The following is an 11,578-nucleotide window of genomic DNA, read 5'->3' on the forward strand; positions in this document are numbered from 1 at the left end:
GTCTTAAAATACCAAAAAGGCTGGCCAGTGATGTATGTGGTCTGCCTTTCAAGCTACAGTCAACTTGTAGTTTTGTACACTACACTAACTAGGTCCAGGTTTGGATAAATAAAACAGGTTATACAGTTGCAATGACTTTATTTCCAACCCAAATAATTATCAATACACAAAATCAGCTACTGAATTTAATTCAAAGATAAATCAACTGAATGTAAAGCTACGTAATATACAAACACCTGATTACATCCATTTGTACATCAGCTACACACGAAACATACAAAGGATTAATTCTACAAGGCAATAACTGTTCTGTTGTACAAAATAGTGTTTAGAATTGAGCTTATTCGAGTAGGTTACTGCACGTCACACTGTTTACAATATAAAATCAGTGTACCAAAAATCAAGAATAGCGAGTGCCAAAGCATCAAAAGCTTAGTTATTTGTTACATTTTATGATATAAATAAGTTACGATCTAGGCATAGTAAGTCTAAGTATATTGTTTCTTTCTACCTTCATAGTGACAGAGTCATTCTTTCCGAGTGAGATCGAGAGAGTGGTGGCTAGAGGCGAAAAAGCTTAAGACTAATACCAAATGTTATATCTTAAAACTAACTTTATAAATCTACCACTACAATTATACATAACTTAAAACTAGCATTGAAATAATAAAAGTTATACAATTAAATAAAATGAAACAATATTATATTGAGTTACTAAAGCTAAGAAAGGGAACCTGTTTGACAGGGTGAGAAGATTAAAGATTGGCAGAAGGCAATAAATAGTATACACATTTTTAAGTATGTTTGTTCCTGCTATCATAGTGTGAAATATCACTTTAGTGTAACTTAAATAAAAAGGAGGCGGGTGAAAGCCATAAATTTAGTGTAGTTTTTACTTTGATGCTTAGAAATCTGCTATTCCTTCTACAATAAAAAATAAAATGTCTAACTCTAACCAAAAGAGTAGGCTGCATAAAAAATTGCTAAGGAGAAATTAAAGTTAAGACACTATTTGAAGTTGTCAGTCTCAAACAATCTTAAGATTTAGAAAGGAAGTACAGAGAAGCAATAGCAACCCATGAAAAATCTAAATTAACAAAAATACAATACACTCAATACAATACCTACAGTATAAATCTAAAAATATAAAAAATTATACAATTATATTTTTTGCATTTATCATTAGTTAGAATAATGGTTACGGTAGTACAATAATTTAATCACTGACATCAGTTATGAAAGTTTGAGTAGAAAATTATCAGCCTTGGTACATATGTATTAGTTATTATTTTTAGTATAAATAGAACAACCAATTGAAACGAAACAAAGGTTATTTATTTAGGCCTTAACATGAAACACTATTCTACAATTATTTATTTAGGCTATTAATAATTTAATAGCTACTTTTAGTGTTGAAATTTCACTTAGGAAATAAAACATCACAAGTCAAAAAATTAATTTATTTACCCAATATTAAACAGTTCTTCAAACTTTAAAAGATTTCAAATAGTCCTGCTATAACCGTTCTAATCGGTTTTCTGTAGGCGCAACACATCAAAACTTGAATTCAACAAATAAAACTTTTCCGAGAATAACAAAGATGCATAGTAAAATAATCCACCAAAATAAACTAAAATTTACGCAATATTTACAATAGCCACTACTCTCCGATGACAAATGATTGAAACGATGGTGAAAGAATGATCAGGCACTGCTTCGCCCCTCTTGGTCTGGCTTAGGACAGATCTGAAACAGACAAATAATCAGTGTTTCAAGGAGATTTGTCGATAAAAATATCTATTAATTACTGACATATGAAACAAAGATTCTGAACACCAATTCCTAAATGATAGCATCAGAATCAAAGTTGAGTTGATTTACGACCATTGGCAATCTCTATGACAAGACACATTATCTTGGAAGCGATGACACACTAGTTGTCCATTAAAAATATTAAAACTAGGAACTAGTAATTTTGACAGACAATTTAAAATAGGTGCTTCAGTCAACGCACTGGTACTTCTAACATATTTAATTTACTTAGGTTTTCATTAACACGTTTGCTGCTGACGACTCCGACGGGAGACATGCCATACTGGCACAGCTTGCGTACGACTCTGGCCGGAGTCACGGTGCAGTGGTATACAAGTTGGTACCAACGCATTTATCGGGGATCAACCAAACTATGTCAGCACAGCATGTTGTGCTGGTCCTACACTTTAATTTGGTGTAGGTTGGTAGTAAAATTTCTTGTAAAATCCCGTCTGGCATTGCTTTTTGTCCCGTTTCTTCACTTTAGTTCTTCACTAAAACTTTACTTATTTTTTAACTATTGCCCCAGTACAAAATAGCATAGAGCAAAACACTGTGAAAAAAAGCAATATAACAAGATCTTAAGTAATGACCAGGTAGGCCAAACCTAAGGCGACGCAACATGTGAACAACTTTGGAAAGCTTTGAACAAACCTTAGTAACATGAGTATCCCAAACTAACTTAGGATGAAGATGGGCACCTAAAAGTTTAACGCTACTGTCATCATCTGCCTCTTTCGTTGCTGTTACGTCTAGATTCTGTGTCTTATTCAAGTTAAGGAGAAATTTGTTAGCTGCATATGAGATACCCATGTTTTGTCTGTCTCTAGACTCCCTTGACGTAAACTCCCTCCGGTCGCGTCGATAGGGCTAGTCATACGTGTTGTGTGTTTAAAATGTGTTCCATGTTTTGTAAATAAATATTTATGAGCTTTGACGACCTTCAGAAGCGACAATGTCCTTGGGAAAACCTGAAGAAGGCTCCATTGTGAGCCGAAACTAGTTGTTACACAACAACTAGGATTAACAACATTACAGATATTTTTACCACTTTAATTGTATCTTGATAATCTGGAGACTGCTTGTTTGAAAAATGAAAAAACAATAAGAAGTTATTAGTATCTTCCTTTTATGCTCTGTGTAATACAAATATAGTAACTGCTTTTGCTCAATGCAATATAAATAAAAAAATATGCGATAAATACTTACAGCTTGGTGCTGCCGCCATGTCAAAACGTCTGTGGAGTTGATCATTAGAAAACTTGACGAATGATTCGTATTGCTCAGAAAGTTTCAAGTTCAGGATGCGATCATATTCTTCACGTAGCTGAGTCTCTCGCTCAGTCATCATTCTTTCACAAATAATTCCCACCTAGGAAAAAAAACACAACTCAAGGTACAATTTAAGGTAGATTAATTTCCTTGGATTATTTAAGTGTAGGCCTATTGTTGTTTCAAATAACGTACATTACCAACTGATACCATTCAATTTGGTGAATCAGAATACAAAATGATGTGCATTTTTTTAATAAGGTTTGAAAATGATTCATATTTTATTGATTTAACTTAAAGTATTTTAGGAAAAGCATAGGCCTACATTGATATTTTCCCAACAGCGCTCATCAAAGTGAAAATAACAAATTTGCTTGCAAATTTACAAATGTATCATGATTTTTAAGTGCAAGCCGTTAATATTATTTTTGCGGAATCCTTTAACTCCTTTTACCAATTTTGGTTAGAACACGAAATAGATAATGGCTTATTCTCTAAATGGGAAATTTGCTATTAGAAGTAAAATTGAAAACCCTATCTAGCTATTAATTTAATTATATAATAATTTAATTATAATTCTGAGCATCTGAAGTGGCAGTTTTTGATAGTAACTTACAGTAACATTGAGAAGGATGACCAAATGGGCTTTTTGCAATTTTGTGAAAAATCTCTAGAAATTTTACCCAATATCTGCAAGCCTGATGATCTTGAAGATCTCCTTGAGAAACTGAATGTCCCTTAGTAAACTTACTGAAGGAATGGGCCTAAGCTTTTACCTCTGGTTATTACAGTCAAGGAGTAGGTGTCTCATCATGTTTTTGCATAAAATGAGTCCTAAAGTAACTATGTCCTGTGATAAACCCCCCCCCCCCCTTGCCTAAATCACTCTGTTAAGGATGAGTGCTGGGTATTCTCAAGGATTACCCCTATACAACTTACAGTTTAGGCCTACATCAAATTATAGCAATTAATTCAATTTGGTGTTTCCTCTTGCCATCTCAGATTTCAATAATTTGAAATTTGAATTTGTATATGGAATATGGACATGGCATTGATCATTGGTCTTTTGATTAATGCTCCCGGCTTGTGAAACAGCTGGTCTTAGTCAGTAACAAAGCTACACAAGGCATCTCAGTTCATTCTACACTCATATCGGGTTTAAATACGCACCTAGTTGGCATCCTCATCTCAACTGGTAATAATAATCAATACTTAGCATAGTATTGGAGGATAGGGAAAATTTCAAATTCCAATTTGAATAGGCCTACACCTAGTTAAACTATTAAATTATTACCATCAACTGACAAATGGAACAGTACAAGGACTAAACACACCGTACCGGTACCTGACAAGTTTTTTTTTTCATCAAAAAAGTTGCATTCTGGAATAAGTTAATATAAATTTAAATCAAAACTTCTATTGCAAGATCCAAGCAAATATTTTGGTATGATCTCTGTAAGCTAGTGTTTAAGCTAGTACTTTCCAAATATCTGAGATAAAGCTGAAAAATGACACCCCTCTAATCTTAGTCTAGCTGGATTCAGTAGAGCGCTAGAGCTGTTTGAAGATTGACAAACAGAAACATTTTTATTGTCATAAAAAACGTTGAATATGTGTAATTTTCAACTACAGTTCAGATATCATGTTGAAATTTAGTATTTTTTTAGTCACCGTGTTTTTTTTTTTTTTTTTTTTTTTTTTTAATGTATGTACCAATTTTTACCAAATTCCATAAGAGTCCTTGGAGCCTAGATGTTCTAACTTATAAAACGATTAAAAACTGCAAAGAAAATTTCTTATCCCACAGTTCACTAGATAGTTTAAATTACTATTACTACTAGGCTTATGTCTACTATCACTATAACTGGTATTTTAACAAATACTTTGAGATGGTAAATCACTCTTCAGCAGCTGTTTGAAATTCACGAAACTAACATTGCTCTTTTATGGCAGGCAAAAGATGGCCAAAAGCCATTAGCTTCCATGGACTCCCTTGGAAAATAATTCAAAGCAACATCGAAAATTTCTAATCCCACAATGTCCTAGATATTGAAATTATAACCACTTTGGATTAGGCCTATGAAAATAATAGTTTAGAGTGAAGAATAACTCTTAAGCAGCTATTTGAAATAATCCAAGATGGCCACTAGCATCCAAGGACTCCTAACTCTGAAATGAGTCACATATAATATAAGCTACTGTGTTTGGTTTGACATGGCATTACCATCGATATATAACAAACATGGAAACGCGGTCCGGCGCTGTCAGACACCCCCTACCACAGTCCGGGCAACCACGTGCACTGCCACTACTGTCGGTATAGCTGACAAGCGGAAGTGCGTGGTTTTATTTTTTCGTAGTAGTATTTCTTCGACGTGATGTACTTTGATCATGCCAGAATCGTGTTCTGCATTCAATTACACAAGCAGAAGAAGTAAGAGCAGTTCAATTTCGTACAAAAGAAAATCTCATACGTGATTCAGAAATGTTGAACGAGTGCATAGAATACTTACAGACTTTGAAAATTGAAAAAGTTTCAATTTTGCAGCATCCTAGAAAACCCTTTGCCCTAGGGTTCATGACTAATAAATGTTCCATAAGAATTATAACCAGCAGATTATTAGATGACTTAAATTTTTAAGTACATCTTAACATAGGCTATAAGTTTTCTCAAGACGATTTTTTTAGAGCTGTTGTTTTCCACATATCTAACGTGGAGTTTTAGGAGGATAACCACGAAATGAAATGAGCAAAATCCATAGGAAACTTGTTTTTTAAGATACTTCGTTTTAGCAAAGCAAAAAGAAACAACCTTAGCAGCTGTAAATGCAAAGGTAGGGATTAGGCAAAAGTTAACAAAACTTGTTTTGTTTAGCAACGTTTGATGTTTTGTACGTGAGTGATTTTGTAGTTTTGGTGTTTAATACAGGGTGCCCCGCAAGTAAACAGCCAAACTCCGGGAAATAGTTCTATGGGTCAAAATAAAAAGAAAATCAAGAATAACATTTTTTCCAAAATCGCTTCGTTAACTAGGTCAACTATTTCAGCTATTTCTTATTCGAACTTTTTGAACATTGTATTGTTTGATACGGAATAAATATGCTAAATAGAAGTGTCCTTGAAATTTTTGTCATAACAGCCGTTTTTGAGCAATGAGTTAAAACAATTAAAATTGCCACCGTTTTGAAATTGTATGTTTAATCAAGATGATTTTTTTCTAGCATTGGTCTTATCTTACTTAACTTTTATATACCAAGTTTTATAAAGATCGGTTGAACATTTCAAAAATAAAAATGTTTATGTAAAAAAACAAATATTGGATATCTGGTTAACGAAGTGATTTGAAAAAAAAGATGCTTGATTTTCTCTTCATTTTGACCCATAGAACCAATTCCCGGAGATGGGCTGTTTACTTACGGGACACCCTGTATATGATATCGTTTTGTTAAGCAAGATATTTTCCTGAATTTATGTGCAAATTAAATTTGTACTAGCAAAGCAAACAAATTAACCTTAGCATATGTAAATGGAAATGTTGGCATTATAGGCAGAAATTAACAAAACGTGCTTTGTTTAGCAACGTATGATGTTTTGAACGCGTGTCCTTATGTAGGCCTAGTTGTGTTGTTTCTTTATGATACTGTTTTATTAAGAAATGTATTTTCATAAATCGAGTGTACAGATTAAATTATAAATATGTAGGCCTAATCTTGTCTTTAATTATTGTTCCTATTTCCTCTGTTCTTATAATTTACTAAGCAAAACTGTTCCAAAACTGTTTTACATTATTGGAGTTTTTATTAAAATATATTTATTATTTTTCAACAAACAAAATCAATTAAACTTACACAATAAACAGTTAATACTGTAAAATATAGATAACGAATGTTATCGATGCAATCACATGTTCTGTATGTGTTATTCAAGTGTAAAATAACATTGCATTAAATGAAAGCGCTGCAGGTATGCCCGGAAAGTGGTGGGGGGAGCTGTCTGTAGCCGGACCGCACAGCTGCTACTCAGCGCGCGATCCATCGTGTTTATATATCGATGGGCTTTACTGACCTGTCTGAATGTGAAGAGTGGTTTGTCGCGGTGACTCTGATGGTAAGTCGCAGCAAAGCTACTGCCCGAAGGTGAGCCCGGGGAGTCAGATGAGGACTCACGATCCAGATGGCTCTCGTTGGGATTGAAGTGCAACTGCTTTCGCCGATGAAGGCGGCGCATTTCCTCACGAATCGCCGCAGCCATCATTTCTAGAATAATTTCATGTATAAGTATCTCAAATGTCATAGGGCTCAAAGAAAGTAGGGTAATTTATTTCTACTGAATGTTTTACAAAACACCCACAAGTGGGATATCATTTCATCTTCCTGTTGCTGGTTGATGTCAAGCTAATAGGCTACAAGCAATGATACAAAAACTAATATTAGAGTACCGGTACTTTTGAACAAGGCTTGTGTAGCTTAAAGCGCTCTAAAAACAATTTCTGTGTCAATTTGGCTGATTAAACAAGAAAAAAAACAATGACTGGTGTCGTTTTATCATTTGTTGGTTACACTACAGTTTGCAAAAAGTTGCTTTGAACAGAATCCAATTTTTTATTCATTATTTCTCGTGTTCACATAAACTTTCAGTGAACTGATAATTTTCCACTTTAATGCTACAGTACTTAATTTAAATATTAATATCAATAAACCAAACTATGAACATCTGGTTTTACATTTGTCTGTAATTGTTTTAGCGAATTTCCCATAGCATATAGGCTAGGGAATGGTAAGACCTGGACTCGGGACCGATTTACTTTTTCGTTTTGAAGTCCCCAGAGACCAAAAACACCATCCATTCAATTCATATATTATATAGCCTATCAATATGTGTCCGTTAGCACGATAACTCAAGCAAAAATGATCCGATTTTGATGAAATTTGGTATAAACATGTAAACCCCGGGAGTTTATAAACTCCTCATTCATCCAGCAACTGGATAACACATTTTACAATAAAGTCATTAAAGCTGGAAAACTGCAATACCTATAGCCTACTGCAGACCTTTCAGGGAGGTTACTTCAATGTATTCATTCAGCTTAGTGAAAATATAATATAGAAATGTATACAAGAACTTGAACCCTTAGAGAGCCTTTTGAATGTTATTAGACTAACAAAAAGGGTTGTGCATGTTTACTAGTGCCACTCAGCAACAAAAACCATATAATTTATATCTAAATAACTTATAGCCTATATTCTTAAAGTGCACTGAGCAGCAGCCTAAAAAATCTATGTAACTTAGCCATATAATATAGTTACAGAATGCTCAAACTTGCATTGTGACATTTATCATTCGGCTTATAAATCTCCAACAGAAAATTCAGAAGAATTTCATTGTGCTCTTACCGTTTCTAATAACACCCAAACACAGAAACCTTGCCTAAAATAGTACCTATCTTGAAAAATGATTTGCAGTGGCCTATATTACGGACCGTGACCCACTTGGTTGGTAACATTATTGAAAATAACACGACATTTTGGCTGTAAAAAATGGCCCAATGAGTAAATACTATTCAAGCAGCTACTGTCATGACAGAAAGGTCTTATTCCTTTTAAACTAGATCGCATAGGCCTAATCCTTTATAAGATACATTGATTAACAATGCACGTTAATGTCAATATTTACGTAAAGCAGCCAATTTACATTGTTTTTTGCTTTTTGGAAATGCCACATTACTATGTCATTCGCATTATTTGTTGCCAATGAAGCTGTTTGACCATATAAATGAGGAGGCCCCTCATTCCACTACACCTAACATTCCGTAGAGAGATTATATTGACAACTTTATGTAGCCTAACTGATAAGGCTGAGACAACTATGTAACTGACATCCCCCATGTCAAGGAATTCCAGCTTTAACAGTAACCCCACAACCAATTTCTCAAAACTGTGCTAGAGGGTTATTTAATGGCACAGAAGTATGAACTGACGCGAGGTGACGAAGGAGAAATCTAACTTACACTGTAAAACCTCCCTGTTAAGTTAGAACGTGTCACCCCAACAAACAGATTTTTTTTTTTTAAATAAAATCATAGATTAATCTACATTACACTGATGAAATCCGAAAGATCCACCAATACAATTTTTAGTTGGCGATTTATTAATTTAGTATTATTCATTAAGTGTTCACATGGTAAAATTAATCTTTCACTTAACTTTAACCATGTTTTTTTTGTTAATTTCGCTATTTTTTAACTACCGGTAGTGTTAGGCCTACTTATAAAATTAAGTATTATTTTTAATGTCACTTTTGTGTTGTTTTTCTCTATGCCCAGCTGTCTGGATGTGCAGTGAAGTAGCAGACAATAGTCGATGACACGTTACCGAATTGTATTTTTGTGAAATAGACCTAAACTTTCTTAACTATATAAATTGAATAGGCCTATTTAAGTTGATATTCCTAAATAGTAATGCAATGGAGAATAGGGATTGAGGGAAGTAATTAAACACAGTTTTATTGGCAATTATTCATTTGTCAGAACATCATATTGGCGTGAGATTCATCCTTATACTACAATAAGGTAGTACTTATACCTTATACTACAACGGTCAATACAATCAGGTAACAAATATGAAAACTAGTGCAGATTTGTTAATAATTTAGTTAAAATTATAATTAAATAGTCATTACCTATAGGTATTTTATATTCTTTAGAGTAAATATTAACTGGTAACAGTGAATATTTAAAAGATCCCAAGATTTTGTAGGTTTAATTAGAAAGTTTGTGTGTTTAAATTATCAGGTAACCAACAAATACAAGAATTTTCCTTATAATTTGCAAAGTAATTTGAATAACATTTTTTTACATTGGAATTTTAATAATTAAGTTAAGGGTCTATTATATTGTTAATATAATTAGCCTATTTTATCATTTAATAAAATTTATCACTGCATTTTTTATCAGTTTTCAAGCGTTACCTGATTGTAAATGTTTCTGTGTCAACTAAATTTGAAATATTGGGGAAAATAGTAAGTAAATGATCAAATTTAGCTCTGCTGATATGAAAATTTAATATAGGTACAATAAAAGTTACAATCTACTAAATAAATTAAATTATTTAAAACCATTAAAAAATTTTTTTTCAGTTTATTCAAAGTGTCACATTTTGTGAGATTCACCCCTATATCAATTATCCACTCAAGAGTTAATTTATCAATTAAATTATTAACTTAATAGGCCTAAGTTAGCATTAGAAAAGTTATGGACATAAGTTAGTGTAAATGGACTTAATTGGTCCATGGCCTTTCTACAGGTGTGAGATGAGCGGTTAAATGGACCAATCTAGTCCTTTGGCCACAGCTAGGGTTAATGGCATAGATAGGCCTAGGCCTATGGTTTAAATTGGGCCAATGATGTGAAGTGGTGGGACTGAAAAGCACATGTTAGAGAGGAAGCTAAGTTAGGCCTGCCATTATTTTAGTTCCATAATCAGCATAGGCCTAGCTTAGTCCTTACTTAGGCCTATTCATTTTCAACGGTAGACACAATTTTTACAATAACTTCTAGGCTATACGTTAGGTAAGTTAACTTCAATTTCTGTAGCCTATTACTTATACGCAGACAAGTTATCTTAACAAGCAAACAGTGGTAAGGTCAATAGGCTAGTAATTAATTCTAACAAATATATTTGTAATTAAATGAAAACCGTAGGTAACTTATTAGGTAATCTTATTCAACCTTGTAAGCCTGGTCTAAGCTAGGCCTAGGTCCACAAGTCACCCATGCAATAAAAAAAAGTAAAAAGGTGAGTGAACGTGATGCAACCAACTTTTCCTTATTAACTTAGTTAGCAAATTCGTCAACATTTCAGAAAAGAGCGCACTTGTTAGCTTAAAATTGGCTAATTATAGATAATATATTCTCCTGGGGAAGGTCTACGCCTTCCATGTTGGACCTGAAACACAATGAGTTGAACTTAACTAGGCCTACCTGGAGTTAATTTTGGGCAAACGTTGGCAAAAGGCGATGGATCATAATCACTTCGTGTTGTAGGCGGAGAGTTCGAAGGTGAAATGCACATAGGTATACATCTCTGTCGTTTGGAGGGTCTGCTATGAACCGGATCAAAATCTAATGAACGTTTCAGAGTAGCACAGGCCATTTTGTTTTTTTGACGTTATAAAGGAAGTCTAAAACACAAATCTTCTTTCACTGTAACAACCAAGGCTATTATTTATGTTAACTTTAGAATCAATAAAGGAATATAAAAATGAATGTCTACGGAGTAAATGAGTTTTGAAATTTGAAGAAACTAGGGATGAATCCAACAATTGACGAGGGCCGAGGAAATCAATATGGGTTTCGTCAACTGAAGGAAGAGTCTCACTTCACTTCTCCTCTCCACCACCACACCACTCCCCTCCACTTCCACTCCATCTGGTCTGGGGACAGGACAGGACGGACGGGCGAGGGGAGGGTCAATCCAACCAACGGGCTTGCTCAGCT

General features: G+C 33.9%; 1 protein-coding gene across 1 annotated transcript; it reads right to left on the reverse strand.

Moving 5' to 3' along the window:
- Positions 1-1,446: 1,446 nt before the first annotated feature.
- LOC128986891 (akirin-like) lies at positions 1,447-11,477 on the reverse strand. The gene is made up of 4 exons (XM_054407495.1): positions 11,063-11,477; positions 7,150-7,340; positions 3,022-3,184; positions 1,447-1,746 (listed from the first exon to the last, which is right to left on the reverse strand). The coding sequence occupies exons 1-4, from the start codon at positions 11,232-11,234 to the stop codon at positions 1,736-1,738; spliced, it is 537 nt and encodes a 178-aa protein (XP_054263470.1). The 5' UTR covers positions 11,235-11,477; the 3' UTR covers positions 1,447-1,735.
- Positions 11,478-11,578: the final 101 nt, after the last annotated feature.

This window comes from Macrosteles quadrilineatus, unplaced genomic scaffold (genome assembly GCF_028750875.1).
Source record: "Macrosteles quadrilineatus isolate MER2022 unplaced genomic scaffold, UCM_ALF_1.0 Scaffold_2__2_contigs__length_208266976, whole genome shotgun sequence".
NCBI lineage: Eukaryota > Metazoa > Arthropoda > Insecta > Hemiptera > Cicadellidae > Macrosteles > Macrosteles quadrilineatus.